The sequence below is a fragment of the Pipistrellus kuhlii genome, unplaced genomic scaffold, assembly GCF_014108245.1.
Source record: "Pipistrellus kuhlii isolate mPipKuh1 unplaced genomic scaffold, mPipKuh1.p scaffold_m20_p_21, whole genome shotgun sequence".
Lineage (NCBI taxonomy): Eukaryota > Metazoa > Chordata > Mammalia > Chiroptera > Vespertilionidae > Pipistrellus > Pipistrellus kuhlii.
In genome coordinates, this window is record NW_023425520.1 from 8,620,354 (window position 1) to 8,637,069 (window position 16,716).

At 48.6% G+C, this 16,716-nt stretch overlaps 1 protein-coding gene across 3 annotated transcripts in view; it reads right to left on the reverse strand.

The window, feature by feature from the left end:
- ADAMTS2 (ADAM metallopeptidase with thrombospondin type 1 motif 2) overlaps positions 1 to 16,716 on the reverse strand; it is a 226,253-nt gene that overhangs the window by 43,681 nt on the left and 165,856 nt on the right. For 2 of the 3 annotated variants that reach the window (XM_036450135.2, XM_036450136.2), the window contains exons 7-10: positions 10,978 to 11,083; positions 10,174 to 10,317; positions 9,670 to 9,802; positions 8,367 to 8,480 (exon numbers count right to left, since the gene is read on the reverse strand). In XM_036450135.2, the coding sequence (XP_036306028.1) occupies positions 8,367 to 8,480; positions 9,670 to 9,802; positions 10,174 to 10,317; positions 10,978 to 11,083 (497 nt within the window). Of the gene's footprint in view, positions 1 to 8,062; positions 8,204 to 8,366; positions 8,481 to 9,669; positions 9,803 to 10,173; positions 10,318 to 10,977; positions 11,084 to 16,716 lie in introns of those variants that run through there. The other variant, XM_036450138.2, reaches the window with a different exon arrangement.

The window sequence follows — 16,716 nt, forward strand, 5'->3', positions numbered from 1 at the left end:
ACAGAGTGAGGAAATTGCTTCTGCCTAGAGGCTGCTATTCTAATCTCTTAATGGGCCTTAGAAACTACACAGGGTGGGTTAAGGGCTTTTCCAATAGGTTGGGTCAACTATCTTTCCTCCAGGCAAATCCTGGATAGCAAAGATTTGCCTGAGAAAGATGACCTCCACAATGTGAGGGAATGACTCAGCACAGAAAGATCCCCCCAACCCTGGCTTATGCTTACACAACTCCAGTCTACTCTGCCCTTCCTTTGCCAGAGCCCAAGGTGAGTGCCCACACTTGAAATTTTGTGCATTGGCTCTTGAAGAGGGTAACTGCATTTCTAGCCATCTCTCCTTGGCAGACAGCAACCTTGTCTCTTAGACTTTTCACAGTCAGATGTTATGTGGGCACCTTTCTCAGTTCTGGTGCTCTCTTCTGGAGCCTAGCTTAGGAACTAGACCCCAGAGTTCTCAATGGGAACCTCTCATCCTCCAGAGCTGAGATATCCCTCTAGAACTTCAGCTGCTATTTGTGGGAGCTTGGCCAGCCCTTTTGTGCCTCCGCCCTTCCTACCAGTCTCTATGCAGTCTCCAATTTCTGTCATTGGTTATTAGGGTTCTCTCTAGCTAGTCTTCAGTTAATTATTCAGGGTGGTTGTTTGTATTTTTTATTTATTTTTTACAGAGAGGAAGAGAGAGGGACAGAGAGTCAGAAACATCAATGAGAGAGAAACATTGATCAGCTGCCTCCTGCATACCCCCTACTGGGGATGTGCCCGTAACCAAATTACATGCCCTTGCCTGGAATCGAACCTGGGACCTTTCAGTCCACAGGCCGATGCTATATCCACTGGTTTCGGCTGTTTTGTATTTTAGTTATAGTTTCAGTTTGGTCCTGGGAGCATATCTGTGAGCTTCCACTTACTCTGCTGCTATTTTTAATCTACTGATGTCAACATTTCAGTTAAGACATTTAAACGCTTTTCCAATGTGATCATCAGATTTACTCCTCTTCAATAACTGGATTGTCAAGTGTTTTAAGAGTCTGTTACTTCCCTCCCATATTTACCTCATCTTCCTCCTATGAATGACTGCTTTTGATCTGAAACCTTTTTCTATTATAATTAAATTTGTTAAGTCAGATATTTCTATTGACTTCTTTACCCATTTTTTACCTTTTAAAAATTTCCCTTAAATTTTATCTGAAAATTTTAATACACAAATTAAAAAATGTTAAAAGAGGATATACATATATATATATATATATATATATATATATATATATGAAGTCTGTAATTTTATTCTTTATTATAGCATTCCAAAACAACTTTCAAAATGGTAGTTAAACTAGTGTGTTAAAGCTTTATTAACATTTTGAATAAACTTTTTATATTTTACATGCATTCAGGTTTCCCTTATTTTTTATTTTTTGTAACAGGTATGAAGGTTTGACAGCTTTGAGACAGGCGCAGCATCTTGTTACAAAGCCTTTCTAAAGAAATATCCAAGTTGGGTCTGTGTTTAAAATGTCCCATCTACAAGACAAACTCCCAAAGTAAACATAAATTGTTGCAAATATAGAAGCAGTCACAACTTCAGGTATAGTTGAGGCAGCTTTTCTCCACTGATTTTAGGTAAAGGCTCTGCATGACTTGCTCCACCTCCCACCACCATGCCATGCACTAACAGACTGCCATTTCTTTCCCCCTCCCTCTTGAGTGCCTTTCCTCAGGAGACATCCTGAGCTCCACTTCTTCCCCCACCTTTGCTGAAGTGGATGCTGTGATAAGATCTTGCACAGATCAAGGCTCTTTCTCCCCCAGTGGCCAAGTGTTGGTCGCTGGTGGATGGAGGTTGAATCATCACTCTTCTGGACATGCCCTCATCAGAGAGCTGTCTAGCCCAGGTTCATGTCCCTTCTCTGGGGATAGTCATGGCCAATGATTCATCAACTTTGGGAACAATTCTAAAAGGCCAGCCCAGCCCAGCTCAGGGCTCCTGGTGTTGGCTGAGCCCCATGCTATGACCATATGGCTGCTCGATGTCTCACTCTCCTGCAGGTGTTGATTCACATTCTCCCCAGGAAAGTCCCTGCCTGTAGATCTGTCTCAGAGTTGATTTCCAGGAGAGCTGTGCTGCCTTCTCCATGCCCAAGTCATCCCCAGGCATCCCTCTTGGTTCTCCTCTCTCAGGCAAGTCCTTCCTTGACTCCCTACTTTTTAGCACATGTCTGCCTGGAGGCCATCTCTCCTCTTCCTTCCTGACACAGTAGCACTGCCAGGCCTGCCTTACAGGCTGAGCCCATGGAAGGCCACGCAGAAGCTGCCATTCTCTGGGTTCTCCTCCGCAGGCTCCAGGTAAGTGCTCAAGGGCTCCATCTGGGCACATGGCCACCAAGCATAGTCACAAATGATAGGGGTCAGATAGACTTGACAGCAGGCCACCAGTGTTTGGGACATGTTCTTCCTGAGCCATGGGGACCTCATCTCTCACTCCAACGTGCCCCTTACTCAGCCACAGAAGGGAAGGGAAGACCTCACAGAAATCCTGGCTGGTGTCCTCCTCAGCTGAGGGAGCAGGGTGAAGTTGGCAGGCAAGAAAGAGAGCCCAGGTAAGGGAAGGCTGTGAACTGAATATTTGTATCATCCCATAATGCATATGTTGAATACTGATTCCCATGGGGATGATATTAGAATGTGGGCCTTCAGAAGGTGATTAATGCATGAGGGTGAAGCCCTCAGGAATGGCATTAATGCCTTTTTAATAAGACATGAGAGAGATGACTTTTCTTTTCGGAATGTGAGAAGACAGAGAGACAAAGGCAACCTGCAGCCCTCACCTGAACCGGACTATGTGGGCACCCTGATGCAAGGCTTTAAGCTTCCAGAACTGTGAGGAGATATGTGTTGTTTCAAACCCCAGCATTTTTGTTACAATAGCCCAAGCCAACGCAGAGGAAGTGAGGGGAGTTCTCCTGGTACCTCTGAAGGCTGTGACTGTGGTTGGGCCGCTAAGTTACTGGTGGCCATGGGAACCAAGGGCCAAGACAATGGAAGAAGCCACACAGTCATCCCCTTGTTCTCACTGGACAAATTGGTGCCTGTATGTAAATGAGGACCTGGGCCCCACACAGCTCAGGATACCACCCAGGCCCATTGTTCAATGGTCCAAATGCCTAGAAGCAATGCAGGAGCATCAGGCAGAAAATGACAACTCAGCAAAACAGAAAGAAAGGAAAACACCATGACCCACCACACAGAACCTGCTCCTCTACACTTTTGGTTTATTTCCTTCTGGACGACCATGAGTACTGAGCAGAGGGAAGTTACCCTGAATGAACGCGTTTCTACTTTGATAGCTCAGTGCTATTATGGGAGAAACAGTTTAATGCTATTAAAAGGCTATATAACAGGTTTAAATGCTCACAAATATTTCATCCAGTAGAGGTAGTTAAATATTTAAAAACACAATTTCACGTGTCCTGAGTGAATCTGGAGCCCATCACAGAACCCCGGGACAACCTGACCGGCTTTGTCATGGGCTGGGTACTCCGGACAGCACTGACATACCTAGCAGGCTAGGAATACTGCCTGGTGGGTCTGGAAGCCTGAATGGCAGACTTTCTGTTTCAGGAAGGGAGCATGTAGCATTTCTGAACTGCTGAAGCCTTGGGTCTCCATTCCCCATCCATCAGCATGTCCCTAGTGGATACCATGTGCCAGGAGCTTGGGATGTGAAGATAAGCAAGTAGGGCAAGTAGCTGACTTTTCCCAGGAAAGAATGGCCCCAGGTCACACGGTGAGGAAGGAGGAACCCAGGGCTTGAACTCTGGGTATCCCTGTCACTATGCCTGCCTGCCAATTCTCAGCTATACAGGAAACATGAGCATTGCACAGGAGTATCATGAGGCCTTTGCATCAGGCGTGTATCTCTGAAACAGTCCTCAGAAGTTTGTGAAAACTAGGGTGGCTGATGCTTCTCCAGGGTGCTTCATCTGGACACAAGAGCACACAGAGGGAGGACCCTTTCCTGTTGAGACACACCAAGGCAGAAGAACCAGACTGGGCCTGCCTTCCTCCTGCTGCCTTGACCCTGGCTCCGGCAGGGAGGGCAAGGTGAGCCCACCAGCCTGGCCCGCGGGGCATATCCACCTGGGAGGACCCTTTGTATTTGGCCTGGCCCTGCCTCCGCAGTATATGCATATAGGCTTCGTGGTTGAAGGGCAAGCCCATCACAGAGCAGATATGAGCCAGGTCCCCAGCATGCTGGGCAACGCAGGACACCAAGTAGGCACAGGAAACACCTAGGTCAGTTAGTCCTTCCCTCTCTCCCACCATTGCCCAACCTTCCTGGGAGCCACGTGTGTTAACCATGCCTTTCATTTTCTGGATTCTGATACTGTGACATCGGGGGCCTTGCTGACTCTGGAGGGGCTGCCCCTCTCAGGGTTGGCTAGTTCCTGGAGATAGTGAACTATTAACCTGAGAACATGCCTTCATATGCAAACCACCTAATCCAGAGCTCCCACCCTAACCACCTCCTCTGCAGGCTCTCGCACTCTGGACCACTTGCCCTTATCACCCAGAGACAAGTGCCGGAGGACTACAGACAGCTCCTATGCCCCAGCACCCACTGAAACGTACACATTAGCCAACCCTAAACCCGCTTACCCAGCCTCAGTGTCCACTGTTTCTTCCTGTGGAAACTACAGTTTCCATGTCCCTCTGCCTCCTGACCCACCTGCTGCTCTCTGGTATCTTCCCCCTCTCCCCTGTGGCATGTTAGGGGGTGGGGGTGGGACCCTCCTTTTGAGATCTGTGAGGAACAAACTCCCTTTTCAATGACAATCATCTCCTGTTGACTTAACTCTACCTGGAAATTTTCTATTCATACACTGACTTTCAAATACCATGCTCCTCTCATCTGCCATGCTCTCCTCAGCACGGTCCACTCATCACACGCTCTCTGCCTGGGGTGCTGCTCCCACTTCTCTCCACCCTTGGGCTTCAGCGGGGGTCACTGACTGGGAGCCTCCCTGAGCTCCCTGACAGGCCACTCCCCATCCCCGAATTCACTATCATGTCACCACTGCCTCTTCACATTCATGGCCGATGCCCACGGATAATAGGTCCCACGGAAGTAAAGAGACCTGATACATGGAATGAATGAGCTAATGAATGAATGAATAGATGGGTGTATATGGAGCTAAGGGATGTCCAACTTCTTCAGCTTAATCCTCAGGTGCATTGTCCACTTCCCTGTCCAAGGGCAACATGTTCATATCTCCCTTCTCATCCACACCTGCCCACCCATGAGGAAGCTGCACACCCATGGCCCTGGTTCCTAAGCACCTGACCCTTTCAGTCTCACCCTGCCTAAGCAAATGGTTCTGAACCACCACAGTGTGCAACTCGGGGCAAACAATGAATGGGCCATGACACTAAAGGCTTAACTGCTGCTTCTCTACAGATCAAATTTATGTAGAGAACAGAGAGTGTTCTGTTTCTTAGAAATGGTGAACACCCAGAACTGTATGAGCAGGAGTATATTGTAACAGTGAAGGCTGAGAAGGGAAAATGTGCTTGAGATGGCCCACTGGGGAGTGTAGACAATGAGGATTCCATCCCAGGCTGTGACCAGAGCCTGAGTGCTGGGTGACCCTTGCTGAGGAGCTTGAGGGAAGAATGGAACAAAGAGGAACAGCTGAGTTTAGCACAGCCTAAGATGATCTGCCATTTCTCCATCTGGCCAAACTTCACCCCTGCTTCCTCCCCATGCCCTCTCTTCTTGTGCAGGTAGCTTTTCTTGAAGGAAAGAGGCAGGTCAGAAATTACTAACTTCTGAATATAAAATTACATTGCAATAATAAGTAAAGTATTGAACTTATAACTGCACACAGGTGGAAGATTCTGATAGGCCCATGGAGGTGCCCACCCTCCTCCTCTCTCCCTTTGCCGCTCCAGCCTCACCCCACACAACAAGAATCCCTGGTTTAGGTCAGATTTCAAACTGTGCTCTTGTGAACCATGCAGGCTGAGTTGAGCCCCAACTGTGGCCCCTCAATCAGCATAGCTCTGTGTTTGTTTGTTTTTAATACAAAAATGGCAATTTTATTTACTGGGCTAAATTAACAAAGGGTCCTACCACCAAAATGAGTGAAGGGCCATGGCTGGGTCAGTTGTTTCTGTGAGGATGGGGCTTTTTGGCCATATCTGCCCATCTTCCTCACCATATCCCACCATCCCACAGGAGGAGGGAGCCAATCAGTTGGGGGTATAAGCATCCTTTGACCCACATTCTCCCAGGGGCCAGGTGACTGTGGATAAAGACCAGCCACACACTTCAGGTGAGCACACCTGTGCAGGGCCTGCCTCCTGCTCTGTCCACCTAGTCTCATCCTCCAGCTCAGAGTGTACTGAGGCTTCCACTGGAGTTATGCTTCAGGGCCCTATTCCCTTCATCAAGCTCCTGTGGGGTTAGAGGGCTATATGGTTAGTACTGATATTATTAGGTTCCTGGCATTTATTACCAACTAGAGGCCCAGTGCACAAATTCGTGCAACAGTGGGATGCCTCAGCTTGGCCTGCAGAATTTGGTCGAAACCAGCTCTCTGGCATCCCCTGAGGGGTCCCAGACTTCAAGAGGGTGCAGGCCAGGCTGAGGGCTCCACTGGTGCATGATCAGGGCTGGGAAGGGATGCGGGAGGTTGGCCAGCAGAGCAGGGGCAGTGGAAGGGCTCCAGGGCATGTTCAGCCTGTATCACTCAGTTTCAATTGGCCACTACTGGTCAGAGTGTCTGCCCCCTGGAGGTCAGTGCATGTCATAGCGACTGGTCAACGGGTCGCCTATCTGGCCTCTGGTGGTCAGTGCACATCATAGTGAGCGGTTGAGTGATCTTAGCATATCATTAGCATATTATGCTTTGATTGGTTGAATGGCCCACTGGCTGACTGGACACTTAGCATATTAGGCTTTTATTATATAAGATATCCCACCTCCAACTTCCAAGAGTTCATTAAGTCTGGGGGCACAACCAAATGACCTGGGCTCCTCTTAAAAATACCAAGTCCTAGATTTTCAAACAAAATATGCTCATTGAATGTTCACAGCAGCTCATTCACAAATATCAAAAGATGGAGTCAACTCCAGTGCCCACTGATGGACAAACAGATCCACAAAATGTGGTTTATCCAGACAGTGGGACATTACTCAGCCACAAAAAAGTATGGAGCACTAACACAGACCACAATATGGAACCTTGGAGATGTTATGCTGAGTGAAAGATGACAGATATAAAAGGCCACATAATATAAGATTACTGTTATAAGAAATTCCAGCATAGGCAAATACACAGAGACTGAGAGTCTATCAGTGGTTGCCAGGGGCTGGAGAGAGGAAGGGAATGGAGACTCAATACTTCATGGGGTCTTCTTTTGGGGTGGTGAAAACGTTCTGGAACTATACATAGTGATGTAACTAATCACCTCTGAATCGTATACTTTAAAGTGGTTAAAATAGCATGTTTTATGTTACTTAGATTTCACCATAGCTTAAAAAATAGCAAAATCAATTCCCTATCCTTATTGCAAACCACAATCTGCAGGGGTGGGCCTGGGAATCTGTAGATTTAAGAAGCTCCACCACAAACAAAATAAAATGAAGCAGAATTTAAGACCTGGGAAAATCTCAGGCCCAACCTATCTGGGGCTTTTCAGGCCCGGGCTGGGGGACCTGCACTGGAGTCCACAGTGCAGTAAGCTGTGTATACTTACTGCACTGTGTATACTTACAGTGCAGTAAGTATACACAGCTTCAGGCTTAGGCTCATCGTTGCAAGTGACTGGCTGAGAAGTAGGTATGAGGCTTCATCGGAGCCGATGAGAATCAGGCTGGGATTTAGGAGACAAAGTCCTGGGAGAGAAAAGCTTGTTTTTGTTTTTTTTCTGGCAATTTGCTGGAGGTGAGAAGTGGGCCTGGGAGGATGGCAGATGATGGTGGGTGACTACTGAGCAATCTCGAGGGACAAGTTGGCCCTCTAAGCTAGGCTTGGGGACCCAGCAGCCACCTGACTCCAGTACTGGCCTCAAGGTGAAGTGACCCAGTCACACAGTGTGCAGGGGGGACTGAGGCTGCTGGAATCCCCAAAGTGCTCCTCAGAGGAAGGAGCTCTCTAGGAAGAGGGCTGAAGCACAGAGAGGTGCTCTGAGACACCAGGTTTGCTCTGAGAAAATAGTGTGTGGGAAGCACAAGGGCTGGAGCGTGAGTCATGTGGGGATTATTAGAAAGGAGACAGGAAAAGCCCCTAGCCCCACCCCAAGGATGCTGAAGGGACTGTCCCTGGAGATCTGAGAGTGTCACGGGGCCTGCCGTCTGCCCAGACTCACCTTGCCAGGTGCACACATGGTCCCATCCAGTGGGGGGCCCTTCTTGGTCTTGCAAAAGTAGGGATTGTCAGGGTGGCTGCACCACAGCTGCTTGCAGGGATCAAAGGTCCGGAACTGGAAGAGAACACCAGCCACTGGTCAGGGTGCTTCTCACTGCAGGGTCCCTATTCCCCAGAGGCCTCTTGGACAGTGTGCAACCGGCACAGCCTGACTGCCTGTGATGGCCTGTGTGACCAGTGGGTGCCCCGAATTCCATATGATTCTGAGGCCATGAGAATCTCGAGTGTGCAGCCTCTAATTCAAGTCCCTGTGGGGTAGTAGCCTCCCCAGCCTTCAACCCTTGATGGCTGCAGCACCCATGGAGCCTGGACAGACTGGGGAGCCAGTGACCCTGGCATGAGGGCTGGGTGGGCATCTCTCTGGCCCAGGAGCTGTCACTACAAGGCCCTAAGGCCCCTCCTGCCCCCCCGATCTGAACACTCCACCTCCTGAGTTTCTACCGAAGCCCTCGCCTCTGTTCCTGTCTTTGCTCCAGCCTTGACCTCTGGATCTCACAGTTACTTCTTTCCTGACCTTTCTGCTTCCTATCCTGAGAGCCCTTCCTCCAGGACATCTCTGAGGGATACGGCTGAAACTCAGACCTAGCCATACCACTCGCCTCTTCAAACTTTCACAGAGCTCCCCGTTGCCCACCACCTTCCTTAGACCAACTTGCAAGAGATTAGACAGCCTCTTCAGTACCCAGATCCACCACCTGCTCACGGTGTGGCCTTAGGCAGTTTACCTAACCTCTCGGGGCCTCAGTTTCCTCATCTGCAAAGTGGAAAACTTGGCTTACTTCCTACGTGGAGGTGGGATGAGCACTGATACACACTGCTGCTCTTGCCATACTGTCTCACACCTGGTGGGCCTCGATCCGCAAATACACTCAATTTTGATAACCTGTGTTGACGCTAATGGCTTTGCCTTGGCACTCAACCCTGGGGAACAACTATTGCTCCTTAGCATGCTATGTTCCTGCACCTCCAGGCCTTTGTGCATGTGATTTCTGCCTTCTGGAATGCCCTGTCCTCCCATTCAACCTTTACACCTTGCTTCTTCCTAGGGGAGCCCTCTTGAATTCTGCCGACCGCGCAGGGGCCATACCAGGCCCCCACCATCCCTCAATGCTCCCCAGGTCACTTGTCAGTAGCCCTTGTCAGCTGTATGCACCCTGCCCAAGTCTGGACAGGCAGGGAGGGCACTGTGTGTGACTGGGTGCAGAGGGAGACGCTGCCCCCAGGGTGCCGGCTCCGACACTCACCGCGGTGCACATCATGTAGCCCAGGCCGAAGTCGAAGCGGCACTGCTCGTTCATGGAGTAGTGCAGCCCGGGAAGCTGGGGCAGCGCCGGCCAGTCGTGGGCGAAGGGGTCATCCCGCAGGCAGTCATAGGAGCTGTGAGGGGACACGTGGGCACTGCAAGCTGCCTTCAGCCGGACTGGCCATCCAGTCTGTGGGGGCTGCTGAGGCCCCTTCTGGAGCTGTGATGATGGGCCTGTCTGCTGAGCTGCCTCAGTTTCCCTGCTGCATCTCTGCTTCTTGGTGTGACTACCCAGGACCTGGTTTGCCCAGATCCCAAGTATCCTTTAAAGGTGCTTCCCAACAGTGGGACCCCCCACACTGACCTGCCCTGTGCTTTCCCTCTCACCTCCCCTGCACCTCAGATTGGAGGACCCAAGGTCTAGGGGTTTGCACTGGGCCCAGAAGCCCTGGGACACGCACCCCAGGGGTTCAGGTTGTCTTCGGGGCACACGGGGGGTACTCACTGCAGGTAGCGGCTCAGCTCCTGCTGGCTGCAGCGGGACCAGTGGAAGCGGTGGAAGGCTGCCTGCACCAGGGGAGCCATGATGCTGCCCAGACGCACCTCGTCGCCGCAGCGGTTGCCCTGCCCATCGTGTTCCATGCCTAGCCTGTTCGGGGAGCCAAAGGAGCCTCATGCTGGCTGCACTGACCTGTCAGCTCTCCCCCACCCAAACGCTGGGTGTGCCCCCAACTTCCCTCCACTGGGCCCTCCTGGACCTTTGCTGTTTTGGTCTGCCCTCAGCCAGGTGACACCGAGGTCCCATAGGTAGAATCTGAAAGCCAGGGGCACTCTGGGGAGATGGCATCCAGCAGCATGCCCTTCAGTGTCCTGTCCCCAAGACAGGGGGCTGTGACATGAGATTGCAGTGGAGCCAGCTCTCCAGGCACCTTCTCGGCACACTCCCCACACAGGCCCGGCGGCCCCGTGGCGCTTCCCATCAGTATCTGCCCAGCCCGGAGATTTAGGTGGTGCCGGGGGCATGCACACCCACCTCTGGCTCTCTGCTCCAGGCCAGCCTCCCTCAAAGCCTCCGTTATTCATCTGTAAAGTGGGGTAATCCAGGGAAGATCCCCAGCACCCATCGCCCCTTTCTTTGATGTGTTTCCTCAACAGAAAGGAACCTTGGGTCTGCCCTGTGCAGTGCTGGGAGGGCAGGCCTTCATGTCCTCGTGCTTTTCATAGGGCTCTGTGCCTCTCAGGGCTCAGAGAAGTAGGGCCCCTCAAGCCCCAACCTTCCCCAGACAACCAGGACTGTGAGGCCACTTACACGTGGCCGGTCTCGTGGGCCACCACAAACGCCGAGGAGAAGCCGTCCTCATGGTTCAGGGTGCAACTGCGAACGGGGTGGCACATCCCGGTGACAGGAGCATAGCCTGGGAGGAGACAAAGGGTGGCTCCAGTTCCCAGTGACCTCACCAGCCCCAGATGAGCAGAGGTGGCTGTGTCAGGCTGGCACAGCTGAGAAGACTCGCACCCCGGGCAGCAGGCCTCAGTTCTGCCCCTCAGATTCCCAAGCCCAGATCTCTCCTGGGAGAACGTTCTGCCACCTGGGTACCTCCCACTTGCTATTCTCTTGCACATAACCTCCCACCTTCCAACTCTGCTGGGGGACCTGGAAGACCCCAGCTAGACCCACTTCCTTCAGACACAGAGGGCTGCAGCTAGGTGGTCCTCAAAGCTGCTCAGAGGCAGAGCCAGGCAATGCATGCTCATGGGCCGCCCTGCCCTGCTGGCCACAGAGGGGATGTGCCAAGCAGACCGAGTGCCGCAGCTGTAACTGTAGCTCCGAGCTTTGGCTGAGAAGACTCTGAGCCACATTCCTACCAAAGGGCCCCCTCCATAAGGAGTCTAAGGGAAAGGTGTGTCCAGAGATGGAGGGCAGAGAGTGGGACGGGTGGTGGTAGCAGGGCACATCCACCCTGACATTGATGCACAGTGACCCTCCAGACACCCCAGCCAGTCAAGTGGCTTTGAAAGACACAAATTCACAGACAACAGGGAGTAGACAGTGCATTTTGCCAGTCCATCGAAGCTGTGTGGCCCCGTGGAGCCCCACAGGATCAAGGCAGGGCTGAGGGCCTGGAGGATGAAAAAGCCTGGGGAGAGGACTGAGCCCTGCCAGGTTGAGCCTAGTCACTGTATTTTTTCGGAATTCCCAGGGAAGCCTCCAGAACCAACTGCACAACCTCTGACAGGGAGGAGTGGGTAGGATGCTCTACCCCATCTAAAACAGCAAAACCTGAAAATGGGGCCTGCCTTTGGGCCCTGGGCAAGATACAGAAGTGCTTATAGAGCTTACGGGGCCTCTGCTATGACACTTGGGCGGGGGGGTGGGGGGGGGGTTTGAGAGGCCCAAAGCCAGGGCCCCAGCTCTGAGCCCTGACCTAGTCTCACTCCCCTCCTCCCCCACAGGGAGATCCCAGGACAGTTTGTCCAAAGAGAAAAGTTGAGAAGAAGGGAAGAAAGTGCGATTTTAAATGTGTCTGTACATGTACAGAAATCTTTCCCCTTGGAATGAACACGGAAGTCTGTATCTTCAGTATTTTTTGTTCTGTGGATGCTGAGATGATTGTTTCTGACTCAGCGTGCCAGAGCAAAACTCGGGAGATCTTCCCTCTGTCCTTGGTATAGAAACCTTGCCTATGAATGTGCCTATGAAAGTATTTCTCATTCTCCCTGTTTGGCATTATGTGAGCCTGTATGATCTGAAGATTTGAAAAAGGGTCTTTATCTTTATATTCTTCCCTCTTATTTTACTTAGCTTCTGTTCACTTTCTGGAAATCTTAGATGCATATTGTACCTCCCACATTGTCTATGTCTCCTAACTTTTCTCTCATATTTTAATATTTTTGGATGCCTTTGACTTTTTACTTCAGCTTTTGAATTTTCTATTTTATCCATCGCATCTTTAATTTCATAAAAACTCTTCTTCATTCTCTAATTCTTCTTAGCAACCTGCTCTGGGTTTATAGGCATATTTTCCCAACATTCTTGGAATATTGCTTTTTAAAAAGTTCTTTTTCATTTTCTAAATTATCTGTTTCCTCTGGAGTCAGTTTTCTGATTTTGTTTTTCTATGTGGTCCAATTTTTTTTTTTTAATGTCTAGTAATCCTTGGCTGTCTTTTCACATTTTTATTTATTATTACCTATTTATTATTTATTTTTTTGGGGGATTAATTTTGTTGATAATTTTTTTAAACAAATGAAAACAAACACACACATATAGAATCTCTTCTGGGGGTGGTGGGGTGCTGGCCACAGGTGTTTATGGCTTCCCATGGAGGGTGAAGGAAAGAGAAGGAAAAGGTTTGCTTTGTAAAGACCAGCCTGCTTGTAAATCCTTGGTGTGCTTCTCAGATGTCATTCAGACAAACTGACCCTCCACTTCCTTTAGTCACTCCAATCTGTTGATCCTTTCACATCTTTATTTTATTTTTAAAATATATTTTTATTGATTTCAGAGAGAAAGGGAGAGGGAGATCAAGTCCACAACACGCATGTGCCCTGACCAGGAATCTAACTGTGACTTTCTTAATAGGTTGATGCTCAACCACTGAGCAACACCAGCTGGGCTCCTTTCACTTTAAAAAAAAAACACCCTCATCCAACGATATTTTCCCCATTGATTTTTAGAAAGAGTGGAAGAGAAAGGGAGAGACAAAGAGAAACAATGATGTGAGAGAGACACATCAATTGGTTGCCTCCTGCATGTCCCCTACCAGGGCCGGGAGATTGCAACTGATTTTGACTGGAATCAAACCTGGGACTCTTCAGTCCTCAGGTCGACACTCTATCCACTGAGCGAAACCAGCTAGGGCTTCTTTCACATTTTAAATGAAGGATGAGGTCACTTAATATAAAAGCTTCCTCTCCTCTGGGACAGTTTCATCTCCCATGGAATAGCTCTGCTGCCCATTAGCGCTCTTGCCTGGATGACAGGACTGACAGAGTGCTCCGATACTCAGCTGCAGACCTTGAAGGGGTGAGAGCAACCCCTTGATCTGCACTCAGTGGGCTGGAGTCACATTCCCTGTTCCCATTTGCGTCCCATTGTGGTGTTGAAAGGGAGCTAGTGTCAGAGATCGTTAATTAACATATAATAAATGAATCTTAGCCCGACCAGCATCACTGGAGAAGTCTCCCTAGTAATGCAAATATGGGCAAGTGGTCAGTACAGAGAGTGGAGTGAGTAGCAGAGAAGTGCATATAATAATTCAGGAAAGAAAGTGGTGAGAGGAATAAGTATAAATATGCTTGTGCTTATAAAAAGGATTACAGGAATGATCAACCAGAAACTAATAAAAATGCCTATCCATAGAGGTTGAGGTGGGTGAAATGAGTCCACTCCTCTGAATAATTATCCTATGCAATAAAAGCTTAATATGCCAAGTGTCTGGTCAACTGGTCAAAGTGTAATATGCTAATGATATGCTAAGGCTGCTCAACCACTTGCTATGATTTGCACTGACCACCAGGGACCAAACAGTTGACTGGTCGACCAGTTGCTATAACATGCACTGACCACTTGGGAGCAGATGCTCTGACTAGTAGGTTAGCTTGCTGCTGGGGTCTGGCTGATTGGGACTAAGAAAAGGAGCCAGACAGCCCTCTCCCACACCCTTCCTGGCTGGCTAACCTCCTGCATCCCTTCCTGGCCCCAGCCATGCATCAGTGGGATTCACCTGGCCTGCACCCTCTCAAAATCTGGGACCCTCAGGGGATGTCCGAGAGCCAGTTCGGCCTGATCCTGCAGGTCAGGCCAAGGATTCCACTGATGAATGAATTTGTGCACTGGGCCTAGTTCCTATATAGATTGCTCAAGCTTTCTTTTGAAGTGCAACATATGTCCATAAAAATGCACAAGTAATAAGGATACAACTAGATAATTATTGCAAAGTGATTACACCCACGTGGGTACCTACCTGGTCATGAAATAAAACTGTACTCACTCGGCAGAAGCCCCTTCTTGGGACTCGCCCCCTCCTCCATCCTCCCCTAACTTCTAATAACACAGATCAGTTTTGCCCACTTCCAAAGCTGAAGTAAATGGAATCCTAAGTACATATTCTTCTCTGTCAAGCTTTTCACTCAGCTTCCATGTATGAGATTCATCTCCAATGTGGCATGTAGCTGTAGTTCTGATGACCATGTGACTATATTTTCATCTGCTCCCCATTGACAGATTTAAGTTACTCTGTGTTTAAGAATTATTGTAAATAATGCTGCCCTGAATGTTCCTGCATCATCTTTCGGTGCACACATGCGTGCACTTCTGATGGGAGCACATCTGGGAGTGTCACTGCTGGGTGGGTTTTTGTTCAGCTTTAAACAATACCGCTGGACAGTTTTCAAAAGTAGTTGCATCAGCTGAAACCGGTTTGGCTCAGTGGTAGAGCGTCGGTCTGCGGACTGAAAGGTCCTGGGTTTGATTCTGGTCAACATCTTTTCATATATTTATGAATCATATATTTATGTTTTGTTAAGAGCCTGAGAAAGTCTCTTGTCAATGTTCCACTAGGTTATTTGATTATTATTATCATTGACATTGTCTTATTGATTTGTCAGAGTTCATATATTTCAGATATAAGTTCATTATTAGATACAGGATATGTACTATGAATATTTTCCCTCAATGGATTAATGATGCCATTTTTTTAAAATGTAGAGATTCATTTGTATTTTATTTATTTTTAACTTTATTTATTTATTTATTTATTTATTATTTTATATTTGAGCATACACATAGACTGGAATTCGTACATTCCATTCATAACTTTCTTGCCAGCAGGGGAAGGGAGGCCAAAGCCAGAAAGTCAATGACCAAGGGCAAAGTAGAGAGAGAGTCTGCTTGTAGCGGGGACTGTGATCTTCCAGTGGCCAGGTGCATGAGCACGTGAGCAGCTCACCCAGCAGCCTGGTGGCTGTCTGCATAGGACTGGGGTGCTGCCAGAGCCTGAGGTCACTCCCTCTCACAGGCGACCTTTATGGTTGTGGCTGGAAAAGGTGCCAGAGACTGCCAGGGTTTCTTTGGGCAACAGAAACACCCCATAGGTCGCTTGTGTAGTAGGTTTTTAAATTTTTATTATTATTATTTTATTGTTTAAAGAATTACATATAATATAACATGTCTCTTTTTCTCCCTGCATTGACTTCCCCCCATCTACCCTCAACCCCCAGCACATGCCCTCACCTCCTTAGTGTCTGTGTCCATTGGTTATGCTTATATGCTTGCATACAAGTCCTTTGGTTGATCTCTAAACTCCTGCCCCACCTTCTCACTGTAGTTTGACAGTTTGTCCAATGCTTCTCTGTCCCTGTATTTATTTTTGTTCATCAGTTTATGATGTTCATTATATTACACAAATGAATGAAATCATGTGATATTTATCTTTCTCTAACTGGTTTATTTCGCTTAACATAATGCTCTCCAGGTCCATCCATGCTGTTGGGAATGGAAAGAGTTCTTTCTTTTTTTACAGCAGTGTAGTATTCCATTGCGTAGATACCACAGTTTTTTAATCCACTCATCTACTGATGGGCACTTAGGTTGTTTTCAAATCGTAGCTATTGTGAATTGTGCTGCTATGAACATAGGAGTGCATATATTCTTTCTGATTGGTGTTTCTGGTTTCTTGGAATATATTTCTAGAAGTGGGATTACTGGGTCAAATGGGAGTTTCATTTTTAACTTTTTGAGGAAGCTCCATACTGTTCTCCACAGTGGCTGCACCAGTCTGCATTCCCACTAGCAGTGCACGAGGGTTTCTTTTTCTCTACATCCTCGCCAGCACTTGCCATTTGTTGATTTGTTGATGATAGCCATTCTGACAGGTGTGAGATGGTACCGCATTGTCGTTTTGATTTGCATCTCTTAGATGACTAGCGACTTAGAGCATGTTTTCATATGTCCATTGGCCTTCTGTATGTCAACTTTTGCAAGGTGTCTATTTAAGTCATTTGCCCATTTTTTGATTGGATTGTTTATCTTCTTTTTGTTAAGATG